The sequence below is a fragment of the Manis pentadactyla genome, chromosome 5 (genome assembly GCF_030020395.1).
Source record: "Manis pentadactyla isolate mManPen7 chromosome 5, mManPen7.hap1, whole genome shotgun sequence".
Taxonomy (NCBI): domain Eukaryota; kingdom Metazoa; phylum Chordata; class Mammalia; order Pholidota; family Manidae; genus Manis; species Manis pentadactyla.
Genome location: NC_080023.1, coordinates 45,627,078 through 45,641,894, shown reverse-complemented (window position 1 = coordinate 45,641,894; position 14,817 = coordinate 45,627,078). Strand labels below are relative to the sequence as shown.

Genomic DNA, 14,817 nt, shown 5'->3' with positions numbered 1-14,817 from the left:
GTGGGAAGCAAATTCTCTCAGCTTTTGTTTGTCTGGGAATTGTTTAATCCCACCATCATATTTGAGTGATAGTCGTGCTGGATACAGTTTCCTTGGTTCAAGGCCCTTCTGTTTCATTGTATTAAATATATCATGCCATTCTCTTCTGGCCTGTAGCGTTTCTGTCGAGAATTCTGATGTTAGCCTGACGGGTTTTCCTTTATAGGTGACCTTTTTCTCTCTAGCTGCCTTTAAAACTCTTTCCTTGTCCTTGATATTTGCCATTGTAATTATGATGTGTCTTGGTGTTGTCCTCCTTGGATCCTTTCTGTTGGGGGTTCTGTGTATTTCCATGTTCTGTTCGATTACTTCCTCCCCCAGTGTGGGGAAGTTTTCAGCAATTATTTCTTCTAAGATACTTTCCATCTCTTTTCCTCTCTCTTCTTCTTCTGGGACCCCTTTAATACGGATATTGTTCCTTTTGGATTGGTCACACAGTTCTCTTAACATTGTTTCATTCCTGTAGATCCTTTTATCTCTCTCTATGTCAGCTTCTATGCGTTCCTGTTCTCTGGTTTCAATTCCATCAATGGCCTCTTGCATCCTATCCATTCTGCTTATAAACCCTTCCAGAGTTTGTTTCATTTCTGTAATCTCCTTTCTGGCATCTGTGATCTCCTTCCGGACTTCATCCCATATCTCTTGTATTTCTCTGCATCACTGTCAGCATGTTTATGATTCTTATTTTGAATTGTTTGTCAGGAAGACTGGTTAGGTCTGTCTCCTTCTCTGGTGTTGTCTCTGTGATCTTTGTCTGCCTGTAGTTTTGCCTTTTCATGGTGATAGGAATAGTTTGCAGAGCTGGGACGAGTGACGGCTGGAAGAACTTCCCTTCTTGTTGGTTTGTGGCCCTCCTCTCCTGGGAGAACAGCAACCTCTAGTGGCTTGTGCTGCGCAGCTGCGCGCAGACAGGGCTTCTGCTTCCGGCCTGGCTGCTATGGAGTTTTATCTCCGCTGTTGCTGTGGGCGTGGCCTGGCTCGGGCCTCTGCTCCAAAATGGTGGATTCCCATTGGACGGGGATTGGCCTGGAGGCTATTTATCTCTGTAAGGGGCCTCAGAGCTCCCTGCAGCCCAGGGGATTAGGGTGCCCAGAGATCCCCGGATTCTCTACTTCTGGATTAAGTGTCCCACCCTGCCCCTTTAAGACTTCCAAAAAGCACCCGCCAAAACAAAACGACCACACACACACACACAAAAAATAGTTGTAAAACTAAAAAACTAAAAAAATAAAATAAAAAATGGCCGCTCATTTTTCTTTATTCACCAGCACCAGCCTCAGGCATCTGCTCACCGGTCTTGCTGCCCTGTTTCCCTAGTATTGGCGTCCCTATCCCTTTAAGGCTTTCAAAAAGCGCTCGCCAAAACAAAACAGTAAAAAAAAAAAAAAAAAAAAAAGGCCGCTCGCTTTTCTTATGTTCTCCGGTGCCAGGCCTCTGGTACCTGCTCACTGTTCTTGCTGCCCTGTTTCCCTAGTATCCAGGGCCCCCCCGCACACACACTGTGTCTGCGCTCTGGCCTGGATGGCTGGGGCTGGGTGTTCAGCAGTCCTGGGCTCCTCTCCCTCCTGCTCTGCCTACTCTTCTCCCGCCGGGAGCTGGGGCAAGGGGCGCTCGGGTCCCGTGGGGCCGGGGCTTGTATCTTACCCCTTTACGAGGCACTGGGTTGTCGCAGGTGTGGATGTGGTCTGGATGGTGTCCTGTGTCTTCTGGTCTTTATTCTAGGAAGAGTTGTCTTTGTTATATTTTCATAGATATATGTGGTTTTGGGAGGAGATTTCCGCTGCTCTACTCCCGCCGCCATCTTCAGGAGGGAAAACCCAATTTTGCTTTTATGGATGAAGAAATAATTATAAAACTTCTGGAAATGTGAATTTTTTACAGTTCTCTAAATTGTTTCATGAGCATAATCTCTCTGGATCACAATTGTGGTAAATAGGCAAGGAAGGAAGTTTTTAGCCACATTTTACAAAGAAGAGAACTGTTTCAAGTAAGCTTAAATAACTCAGCCAAGGTCATGTGACAATTAAGTAGAGGAGTTAAAACTGAAATCCAGGTCTGACTCTGCCCATTGGCTCTTTCTATCACTGCATACCTTTAGTATTTCCCTTCATTAATGAGGATCTAAAATGTATCCCCTACATGTAATTTATCCATTAAAGATACACAAACATTCCCTTTGTAACCAATGCTACATACTCAAACAAACTTGTTTCTGCTTCTCTCTCTTCCCACCTTCAAATTGCCCTGGCCAGCAACTAAAGTGTTCTTGTCTGACTGCACTGTTTGGTGGCCAGCTCAGGAAATACAAGGCACATCTTTCCCATCACCTTCCTTGTCCCTTGGGAAGAAGGATGAGGAGAGGACCATGAACAGTAATCTCTGCCCTTTTCTTTATCATTCAGTTATTATATCTCAGATACCTACTTCTCACATCACTACCTCTTAACATTTCCCCCTCTTTATTTCATCTGTACACAAATACAGCTCTAATTATTGAATCTTTATAAGATAAAAGAAAGTCATACTTCCCGAAGGGAAAATAAAGTTCAATCAACATGCATCAAACAAGTGTTCACTGCACAACTGATGACATTTCAGGGACTATTCCGGATGCTGAGGATATGTCAGAGTCATACTATAAACCTCTAACATCCTCAAAATGTCCCTGAACACCCCTTCAATATCTGAACCAAAGCCTAACTTCTAAAAACCAAACTTTAATTCAAACTGTTTTTTCCTAAGTGTTTACTTTCAAAATTAAATTATTTCTTATTAAATTTCACTAGGATGTTTCAATAGGGTCACTTTCCACTTTTTTTCAGTAACTAACATGTAGCATTTTAGTCACCCTCCCTTTTCTGGGTTAGTCTGTGATTTTTATCTATAATATATAATGTTCTTCCTAGAGAAAACTTTTTCTGAATTCATAACAATCACTGTAGAGATAGACCTCTGGCACAGCAATCTGTTCACAATATGGAGTTCTCCTATAAGGAGATTATGAAGATGGGATTACCTTCTTTCATTTGCCCATTTATTTCTAAGGGAGTAGACTAAATACTCCATTTATTTAACAGCACACTTAAAGAAGAAGCCTAAAGTTTTATTACTGTCTTTCACCATTTTCCCATGTTTCTACATACAAAGCTTTGGAATAGAACACGAGTTTGGCTATCAATGAAAAGAACTCAGTGTATATATAAAAAATTTATGTCCAGGATTGATTAATGATTAATTCACTGCTAGAAGTCATTCATAGACACCCTCCCTCCAGTAGGTTTTCATGTCTTGCTATTTTCTGTATGTGGCGGTAGCAAGTCTGGACTACTGAGGGACTTGTTCCAGCAACAGTTGTAGAAAGTTCCTTAATCAATTCAACAAAACTCTACATCTAGGGCTTAAGGAGCAATAGTAGTCACTAAGATCTAGTTGGTCTGGTTGAAGCCAACCTCCCTATTCCATTCTGTCCAATGCTGTAACTTTTTCTCATTTGTATACTATGTTGTTCATACAATGTCTTCTTTCAATTATGTTTGAACCAATTAAAGAAGAGCATGTGGGGAAAGAAAGTGAGACTGGCTGGTGGTATTAACTGAAGTCATTGGAGAATCCATTTAACTGGGTTGGAGCTGTGTCTGGTCACCAAGGTTAAGAAACATGCCTCAGGGAGGTAGGCACTGTTCCCAGACTAGAGTGGTAGCAGTGGACACAGGGCCCTGCTTGTTTCTGTCTCAGGTGGCACCACAAAGCTTTTCTGCCCCTCTTTCCACAACCACCCATCAAGGCTCTTCTGTCTACATAGCTACTTAACACAAAGAGGAAATACAGTGAGTGATTAAGGACATGGATGCAGAAAGTAGAATTTCTGGATTTGAATCTCTGCTCCACCACTCACTAGATTTGTATTTGGAGAAAGTTACATATATCTTGTTGGGAAAGATATCTAAGTTTCCATCTATATCAGTTTCCACATGTGTAAAATGGAAACAGTAAGAGTGCTTATCACATAATGTTGCTTCCTAAATGAGTTAATGTATCTAAGACATTTAGGATTGTGCCTGATACATAGTAATTACTCAATATATATGTTTTTATTGTTACAGCAGGGATGAGGTTTCTGTAAGTGATTTAAGATTAGGCATCAGCTCTGTGCTGTTTGGGGCAGTGAGAACCAAAAGATATTAGAAGGCTGGAAAGTTTTTTTTTCCAATGTTGTATTTTGGTTTTGAACATGTCCTGGTCATTGAAAATGCTGAGCAGTATTTTCGTTAATTATGTCCTTAATCAAGTCATGCCAGATGCCATAGGCTAAGTTCAGTTTAACAGACATCTAATGAGCACCTATTAAGTGCCAGATACTCCTAATGAATGGAGAGATATAAATGCATAAGATATGACATATCCCCCATAAGAAATAATGTAATTTAGTGGGGAAGACAGGCCCATGAACAAATTATTTCAAAACAATTTCAATTTGGTCATTATTCTCATAGGCCAAGGCAGCTTAGAAGAATCTAATCCCTGATTCATAAAATTTTTGTTTCTGCTTATTTTTAACTTCCTCACTACTCATCTTCCCATTCATGCTTCCTCATTAATAGATGAAAAGATAAATTGGGGAGTGGTAGTGAGGAATGAGCAAAGAAACCATTATTTTAGTGAAAATACAAACAACTAAATTCAAATCAATGTACAGTGTAGAAGGGCTGAAGAGAAATATGCTTGAGATATGATGACATCCCCCCACCCCCACCTGGTTAGTCTTGAGAGGTTCCACCCAGGGATACATCTTATGAGAAAGCAATATATATAGCATTTGATTTTTTTTAAAAAAGGTTCTTATTTCAACCATTGTGTTTTATCATTTCAGAAAGATTAAAAAAAAAAAGACTGTAATCCCAAGAGGGTGAAACTGATAACTGTTGTTACATTTTGCCACCCAGGAGATGCCCCACTGAATGCCTAGCTCATGGTCACTTAAAGAACAACAATATCTTCTTTAAGCAAGCACTCTACAGTTTAGCGATGCTTTCTGTACAATAACATCACAGGAACTTTACAACAAAGCTGTGAGCTAGGCAGGAGTGTATGTTATTATATTTTTCTTCACATGACAAAAATGGAGGCTCAGCAAAGTGACATTGTGAATGATTAGTACTCAGGACTTCTAATTACTTTAACTTTTACTACATTAACTCAAATTTCATTTTGCTTTGAATTCTGCTGGATTTCCTGAAACAGAGGAGTTTCTAAGGAAAGAGGAAGGCAAATCTAAAGAGGACCTGGAAAGTAGTAAGCTGAATTAGCAACTGCATAGAGCAAATATGAAAGTGCACATCAGATATGTGAACTTAAAATAAAAGCAGGCTGCCTTTCGTATGTTTGAGCCTTGGATTAACTACTGAGCGATATGCAGTCCCAGAGCAGGGCTGAAGCATTGAAAGCCAAACCTGACGACACCTTTGCCTGACAAAACTTGGGTAGTAAGAGGCACTTGGGTTGGAATGGTCCCTGGTGACCAGCTGGAATGGCATGAATTCAAGGATTATCTGGCATTTCAGTCTTCTTGCCTCACTGGAAACAGTAAGAGTGCTTATCACACAATGTTGCTTCCTCTGATGAGTAAATGGGTCAAGTGCAGTATGTTCTGGGAGAGCAGCGTGTCTGTCATGAGCTGGCAGGTGGTTCTGCATGAGCCTGTAACTGTTACATTGGGCCAGAATATAGGAGGCCAGAACTTACTGGACAAACTTGAACAAATTTCCCTGATTTATCTCCACCTCAGAAAAGGAGTCAGAACAAAACTTGAAAGGAACAAGTTTGTTATTTCTGTTGCTTGGTGTTAAGCAGACACTAGGGCTTTGCCAAGAGCTGCCAGGAGTTCTGCATGAAGGCCATAGCAGCAGCTATGGGAGTGAGGCAGAGACCATGGCAGGTCAGCAGTGGTGGGCCCACCCTGGGAAAGACCAGCTGTCCCCAGCCCCAATTCTTCACCGAAGTAACAGACAATGACTAAAATTAGAGTGCAGTGATCCATATGGGTGATTCTGTGATATCTCAGAATTCCTGAGACCAATAGAGCATAAGGAGAATATATTTTGGAGGTATAAATCAATCTTAATACATCACGAACTGTCTTTACTGCCACAGCCAGAATAAAAGGCACCATTCTGAGTCTTCCTCTGATCCTGTAGACGACTTAGTTAACCTTTTTAAACAGCACAACAGGACTAATTACATTCCAATTTCTAAGAGAAGACTGAGAGAGAAACTAAAAGAACTAATACCAACCTGTTTTTGAGCTGCTCAGGACCCCAGGTTATGGGAGTGCAGTTCAAACACTTATTTGATCTTACGTGTTCATATCTTATTTTAAACCTATGACCTAATCATCTCTCTCTTTCACATTTTCTGTCTATCCCTATATGCTTTCTTCTTTACTCAGTCATTTTAAATCCATCTCTGTAGTTTTCATTCGAAGACTCTGATATTCACTTTTTTTGCAGGGGGAGCTAATCGATAAAATTGACATATTTTTTAAAGTGCAGAATCAAGTTCTGACTCTGAGGAGCTCTGTAGAAGGGAAAATAGTAACATTTTTAGCACAACACAGACAAAAGGTCTGCTGGAATTAGTTTTCCATACATCTTTTGTATTGTTCTTGGTGAACAATGGAAATAATGAGCTAGCCTGGAGACACAGTCTAAACTCTCAAAAGAGACCTCAAGTCTCCTTCTGGGCTGGAACAGGAAATACATTTGTACAGCAAATAGTAAACATATGCAACTTTTTAAGTTAAGCAAGAAGTTAAGCAGACTGAAAACACAAATAGCTTCAAGAGGTTTAGATATTATTTATGGATAAAAAGAATACAAAAGCAATTTTGGCAAACATTTGGAGGTTTGACAATACAAGTGTTAGGATATAGAGCAAAGGCAATGCTATCTACATGCTACTGACAGGAGTGTAGTTTTGTTCTTTGGAAAAGAAGTTGATAATACATTGTAAAGTTCATAACCACATATCTTATGGCCACATATCTCTAGGGTATACAAGATATACCCTTGTATATCCTAGAGCAACTTCCTAGATGAGCTTCAGAAAGCAAATACAAAATATTCAAAGAGACAATGTTCATAATAGCAAAATATTGGAAACAACCCAAATATTTGCCAACAGGAAAATACATAAATTGTAGTGTAATCACAAAACATTAACAGCACTGAATGAACTCCTCTACATGCAGAAATATGGATATATCTTAGAAACATGTTGATGAAAAAAGCAATTCATAGAATTATACAGAGTATGATATCACTTTTATACAACTCAAAAATACATGGACCAAAAAAATACATTCTTTTAGGGATCAATATATGTGATAGAATAAATTTAAAAAGCAAAGGAATGATTAATACAAAAACCAGAAACTTGGTTTCCTCTGGGGACAGACAAGCCAGAGGGTAGGATTGGGGAAGAAATATAGGAGCTTTAATAGTCTCAGTAATAATTTAATTCTTCAATTGGGTGGGGCCTACTAGCATTAATTTAACTTATGCTTCACAACTTAACATGTATGTTACATTTATCCTTTTGATACCTTATGATCTTTGAGTGGAATATGAAAATGTTTACTTCCCTAAGCTTCTAGGAAGACGATAGAAAACAACACTGATGCTTTCCCTGAAAATGTAATGGCTACCAGTAATCAGAGGAAACTCTAGGCAAGGTGGACCACTGGTCTGATCAAGGATGTCTTTTTAAGAAAAAGAAATTAAATTTTATAATTTCAAAGTAATAAATACTCATTATAGAAAATAGAAAAAAGAAGAAAAAATTTTAGGTTATCCTTAGTCTCACAACCTAGATCCAACCAAAGTTAACATTTTGTTGTATTTTCCTTGTTTTTTCAATGTGTAAAACTGGAACTGAACTAGCATTTTAAAAATGTGTTCTCCTATTTATATTTGGAATCTTATTTCCCTAGACAGAAATAATACTATATATACATGGTATATTCATAGTCTAATGTTCAGTTTTAAGATCTATTAGGTAAGTTGTCTATGTAAATGACAACTTAAAGTTTAATATTTTCCTCACCAGAAAATTTAAGAAATTAGAGGACAGTCATTTGTCAAGTGTGTCAAATCTCTTTCACTGTAATTTTGGACTTCTAAATCAATTGTGGAAATTTGTATGATGAGGTGGAAGGGATTTTTCTTTTGATGACATGCTTTCTTAAACTCTTACCTTGACACAAGAATACATTTTTCTGAGAAATTTTAAAGGGTTTTATATTTTTTCTATATTTATGAGAGCATGGGAAAATTTCTCTTGATAATTCATAATTTTAAAGGCAATTTCCCCATTTCTGACCATATATACAAAAGATTAAAGCATAGTGTCTAAATATTTTTTCAATGTGTATTTTTAAAAGTTTAATCCTTTAAAACTATGTCAACCAACCATCTATTCAAGTGTTAAGATGATACACAACATCAGAGTTACAAGATTTTTTTAAATTGAACTATTGTCAATTATACAATCTTATATTGGATTAAAGTATACAACACAGTGGTTCAACCATTACCAGTATTATTAAATCCTCACCCCCACTAGTGCAGTTACTATCTGTCAACATAGGAAGATGTTATAGAATAATTGGCTGTATTCTCCATGCTGTACTACCATTCCTGTGACCAGCTTATATTATGGTTGAGAATTTTTGTGCCCGTTTTACCCCCTCAGCCTCCCTACTCACCTTCTCCAAACCGTTCCCCATGGTAATCACCAGTCACTTTTCAGTGACTATGTGTCTGCTACTATTTCAGAGTTATAAGATATTTTAATGCATCTTTAGAGGTATAAGGTATAAGAAGTTCTAAATATTTATGGTTGATTTTAATGATTAAATTGCAAACATTTTAAGAGTTGAAATACTTTTTGTGTCTCTCCCACACTGGATTTCTAAAATGGTTATAATTCAGGGGGTCTGTAGTGGCCTGGACATTTCTACGGGTGATTCCGAGGCCCAGCCAGGCATGAGAACTACTGCTGGAAGCTTAAGGACATTAACCAAACCAAAACCAAAACTAAACAACCCAAACCACTCCCTTTTTTAAACTAGCCCTTGCTCAGCCATGGGAGACAGTTCAATATTCCACTCTTATTTGTCAATTTCTAAGAGACACTGAGAGCTTGGGTGGTCCCCCTCGTGCCTGTCCAGAGCAATTCAGTAAGTGGTGAATGGGGGAAACTCTATCCTCTTCCAAAGACCCACCACCTCTCTTAAAGAAGTGACAGCACATCATTTTTCTCACTTAAGAAAATTCAAAATGCTTCAAGAGCACATGGCTTCCAGGAGGTTCACAGTGAACATAAAAGAAATTCAGACTAACAAAAATTGGGAGAGAGCACAAAAGAATGATCCAACTGCTTTTTTTTGCTTTTGGCCAGACTCTGTGTATGGGAAGAATCTGTCACTAATTCTTCATGTAAAGGTAATATCAAACCTTTTTCTCTTGGTTTGATATTATGGGCTTTACAAAGAAGTCAGAATGGCTGGGAGACAGAGAAAAAGATGGTAAATAGGAGCCCATAGAAATCTCTGCAGGCTACCACTTTGTAGCACTCTCTGGGAGGGAGCTCATTTAGGTAAATACCCTTGAAATAAATAACTATATGATTAGGGGATGAAGGTAAAGCTGTCTACCCAGGTGTTGGAATAAATTTAGAAAAAGCCAGCAGCTCTCACTTAACCTCTTGAGGTTTTATACATTGTCTTCCCCCAACCACAGAAGAAAAAACAACCACAGGAGAAATTACCCTGAATGTTTCATAAGACATTAATAACCACAGTGACAATACAACTTGTGGTAAGATTAAAGTTTAAGAAGCTTTAAAATATCTATAGTTCTTTTCATCTGAAATTGTTTAGACTATCTTCAGAGAAACTTGTCGTCAACAGTTTCCTTATTGGAAAGAGTTGAGGAGTTTTATAAGGCCACAGTTACCGGAATGATAGGGTTTATGTTTCCTTTAAAAGAAAGAGAGAGAGGTAGTGAAAAACCCAAGGAGCCAGAGCAAACACTTGTGAACCAAAGAAGGCTGAAATAACAGAGACTGTTTTGTGCAGAGATAACTGGTAGACCTGACCACAGAGGCTGGATCTTTCATCTGCATTTCTAGCAGTGAAGTTTGTTTGGTGTACTCTGGAGAAGGAGGTACTTTCAAATGGTCCTCCCAGAAGTCCTCAGCAGCCAGCCACATCCAAGGGCCCTCAGCCAACTAACCCACAGAGTACTTTAAAGTCACCCAGGACCTACCCATGAAACCTCAGACAAAGTCCTGTCACAAGAAGCCGTAAAAATATAGTAGGAGAAAATACACCTGATTAACCCCATGGGCAGCAGCAGCCCTTGAGTTATATAATACCAATCACCTAACAAAAACAAGAACCAACCACATGCAGAACAGTCCTTGAATCTGGGTCCAGTTTAGAAACCTATACATCTGATCATTATTTGCAAAGGACTGAGGATTCTACAAGGAAACAGCAAGCATTTTAATGGAAAAAGAGCTGGCACAACAGTATCAAGGGAATTAGATGGAGCCGTTCTAAGGCACGCACGGAGGTCAGAGGCAGCATTGCCCCTCCCCTGTGTTCTTCCAGGCAAAATGAGCCACAGTGGGTAGTTCCCATGGACAGCTCTGGCTGGAACTGGTATCCTAAGGGGACAGTCAGTGCCCATTCAAAATGGCAGCAAGTCTCTGCCTGCATTTACACTGTTGCCCTCCTGACTTTTGCCACCAAACCAAAGACAGAGTGGCCTGCTAAGAAGCATCTAGCAAAGCACAGGTCAAACTGAAGCTAAGGCTTTCCATGTTAGCATGCTGTTCACCAACTGGGCAACACTGGAAAGTAAGTCTTCTTGTGTCTCATTCTCCTGGGCTGTTACAGGGCAGGGCAGAAGGGGGTGATCTTTAAGGATCTTTCCAGCTCTGAAGGTCTGTGTTAAAGATAGCAAGGGGCATAGGGGCCAACAGCAGAGGAGGTGTTTCTGACCAGGCACAACCCTGTCCAGCCTCAGCATTGTGACAGGAATCAACTGGTACCAATTCTTCAAAATCTGAACTCTTCTAAAAACACAGAGATTTCACGGTTACCTGAGAGGTGGCTTGAGCCAAGACTCTCCCAGAGAAGGGCTTCTTGTCTCACATGCAAGCTTCTTCAAGTGACCTAGAGGGAAGGTAAAGACTTTTTTTTTTTAGGGATCACAGGGTGCAGGTCACAGTAGAAACGGTTGTAACAGCATCAGGTACATTCAGCAGGCACAGCAGTGGAGCGCGGCTCATTCCCGCACACAAACCACATCAAAACCTACCCAGGCCTGTGCTGGATGACTGGCGTTCTTTGTTATAATAACAAACCAGTGATTCCACTCTTGTGCTTGTCTTTTTCTGTCAGTAATGTCAAGTCCTGACCCGTCTGTACCAAGTCCTCAGCCAAGACCTTGAAGACTGTCTTCCTATACCTCACTACATCTTTAATTTGCCCCAGTTCAGAGGCTTTTTAGGTTTGGAGAGGATGGAGCAAGAAGTCGTGTTGCCCAAAATCTGCTAGAGCAATGTTTGGCTCTAAGTTAAAGAAATACAAAAGACCTTGAAACTGGTAACAGACCCATTCTCTTGGGTATACAGTAAATTTTAATACAACCACAGGAGAAGTGGGAGATTTAAAAGACAGTCGCCCTACATTCTGGTGAGTTGGGTTCTGGCACTATCCTGGAGGTCCTCACCAAGGGGAACACAGTGACGTGGGCTGTCTGCTGTGCACTGGGAACAATACCCAGGCCACGGTGGGCAGTGCACCCGCCTGGCTGCCTGGACACCGCGGACCCAAAGACTCCAGTTGGACAGTCAGGGCAGAGGGACAGGGGAGGAGGGTGCAGAGTGGCGCCCTCAAGCCCTCACGTGGAAATTTCTCCGGATGCCTAGTCCGCAGCCTTAGGAACTCCAGGGGTATCACCCTCTGTGGACCTATCCTCACCTCTGGAAACGGGAGAGATTTAAGGTGCCGCTCGGATTTCCTCAACTTTGAGAAGTGACTTCTGCGCTGAGTCCCTCCCTTGGAGGAGGTGTGAGGGGTGCAGCCCTCCCTGACGCGGGCCCCACGGCGCTAACCCACTTGGAGGCGGCAGGACGCGTACCGCGAGGCGTCCCCGCGGCGCGCTCGGGGTTCCGCCGCGCGCCCTCTCCGCGGGGGAGGCTCTGGGGCGACCTTTCAGACACGCCGCCGCGCCTGCTCCCCCTGGATCCCCCTCAGAGCGGGCCCCGCGGAGGCTGCGGACGGCTCCCGGGCAGGCGGGGGGCCGAGGAAGCTCCCTCGGCTGCGGGGTCCCGCGCAGTCCGCAGCCGCCCGCCCGCGGCTGAGGGGCCCGGCCGCGCCCCGGCTCCGCGCCGCCCTGCGTCCCGCCCGCCGCCGCCGCCGCCTCTCACCGCCGCCGCTTCTCCCTCGCCCGCAGCCGCGTCGAGACCATGTCCGCGGAGACGGCGAGCGGCCCCACCGAGGACCAGCTGGAGATCCTGGAGTACAACTTCAACAAGGTCAACAAGCACCCGGACCCCACCACGCTGTGCCTCATCGCGGCCGAGGCCGGCCTCTCGGAGGAGGAGACCCAGGTGAGGCCCCGAGCCCCGGCCGCCCTCCGCTCCGGCCCGCGCCCCGGGCCCCGCAGGGCTCCCGCCGCCGCACCGCAGCGCACCGGCTCGGCGGCGCCCCGCGCGCCCCTCCGTCCGCAGCCCGCGGAGGCCGGGCCCCGCCGGGGGCTGCCCGGAAACCTCGCGTTCGCCCCTCCCGGCCCTTGCTGCCCGCCCTGCCCTACGGCCTGCGAGGAGCGCTCTCTCCCGCGCCGGGCTCGCTGTCCGGGGCTGTTTCTCCCCGGGGCTGTGAGCGAAAGCTTCGAGGCGGGTGCGCTGTGCGCTCCCCGAGCCCAGCGCCCTAACATCTGCCCTCGGCGGCACTGTCGGAGCTGGGAGGGACCTTAACCATCTGCTGTGAATTCAGTCCTCAGGTTTGGCCAACAAGGAAACTGAGGCCCAGAGGGACGAAATCGTCAGGATGGCTCGGGTCGTTATTCTTGTTACTGCCACCACATCACAGTGCAGCGTCCTCTGAGCTGCAGAGTAGAGATGCATACGGCCCCGGAGATTCGGTTCTGATTTTTTTTTAATTGCCCCGCTCTAAGGTTTAAAGTCCTTTCTCTGGAGTTTTCCAAGAAGATAGACACCTGACAACCGATAGACATTACAGCTGCAGGGAGCTGAAGCAGCAGATGTCCCTTTAAGTGCAGTGATTTATTTATCTTTTTCTTTTTTCGAGTGCCTATATTATCCTGAAAACTATTTAGGGTAGAGAATGCAGACTATTAACCTCCAGGAGCAGTGTTGGCTACTTCAGCTTTTTTTTTTTTTTTTAACACTGTCTGAAGTCTGTCTTTTATTTTCCCTTTGGTCATGGAAAGACAATTAGTTATGCGCAACAATACCCCTTGGAAATGCTGTAGCATCTCCGCTGTGGGAGTCCAAAGCGCTTCCACATCTCTAGTCTAGTTTAGAGCAGACATTCTCACTCTTCCCACTTCATAACGCCAGAGCATCAGGCACTTTGTCCTCTCCTTACAGTTAACGACACTCAGGTGAGGCTTAAAAGATTGTCTTAGCTGTTCCAGTGGATCCTAGACCCTGAGCCCTAAATTCAAATTAGGCCGGACACATTTGAGGAATTTGCTCCTGGAACAATCCTCCTGCCCCTAGGAATCCTCTCATTCCTAGGCTAGATAGAAAGTCAAGCATATCTGTTTTTAGCAGAGGGAACAGCTGGCTAACCAGAACCAGAACTTAATGGAGAGTGATTTATTGTAACCCAAGTCTAACAGTTTATGTTTCTTGGAACCCCTGAGGAGGCAGCCTGCTGAAGTTTTATCATTTAAAATCCCACGCTACATTTAGAAAAGAGAGCTGATTACAGAGACAATAATAACTCATCTTTTAAAAAGAAGGCTCTGAATTTATTGTGGGCACATTACCAACTAGGGGTCTAAGCTCTTCTCAGCTTCCCTTAACTGTAGAGTGGAATAATTACTTTGGCCTTTGTAAGGGCTAATACTTGCTAGGTATTGTTTCAGACACCCTCCAAGTATTAAATCATTTATTTTGCACAGCAATGCTCTAAAGCAGGAGCTACTAGACCAATTGTACAGGAAAGGGAACTGAGGCACAGGAAGTTTAAATAACTTGCCAACAATTAGGCAGTAGCAGAGCTAGGATTTGAACCCTGGCAGTCTGGGTCACAGTCCAGACTCCAAACCACCATATTATGCTCTCTCCACAGAGGAAAAATAGTAACAACTTGGGTGTGGGGCAGGGAAGGGGGTGTGAAGAGGGGAGAAGGGCTGGAAATTCAATTTATGTTAAAATTTTTCCTGAAAAGAAAATCTATGCATTCCATGACAGTCACCCAGGCTACATTCAGTCTTTCTGCAAGATTCACCTCATGTTAGAGAACTGAAATGAAATCAAATGAGGGCAGGAAGAAAGGACACCTGCTTCTTTCTGTGACTGAGGTAGGCCAATTCAGACTTCTGCACAGCAGGTTGATCTGCCCAGCTTAGGAGGTCCTTATCCCATTTCCCAGCTTCTATCATACTCAGAAGAACCAGTGGTAGCCCCAACCCTGAAACGAGTGGGTGTGGAGGTGAATCAGCCTCCTAGCAGGGC

General features: G+C 43.0%; 1 protein-coding gene across 1 annotated transcript in view; it reads left to right on the top strand.

Moving 5' to 3' along the window:
* Nucleotides 1-14,817, top strand: part of HOPX (HOP homeobox) — a 34,982-nt gene that overhangs the window by 15,305 nt on the left and 4,860 nt on the right. The window contains exon 2 of the mRNA XM_036895245.2: nucleotides 12,564-12,720. Within this exon, the coding sequence (XP_036751140.1) occupies nucleotides 12,577-12,720 (144 nt within the window). The 5' untranslated portion in view covers nucleotides 12,564-12,576. The remainder of the gene's footprint in view (nucleotides 1-12,563; nucleotides 12,721-14,817) is intronic.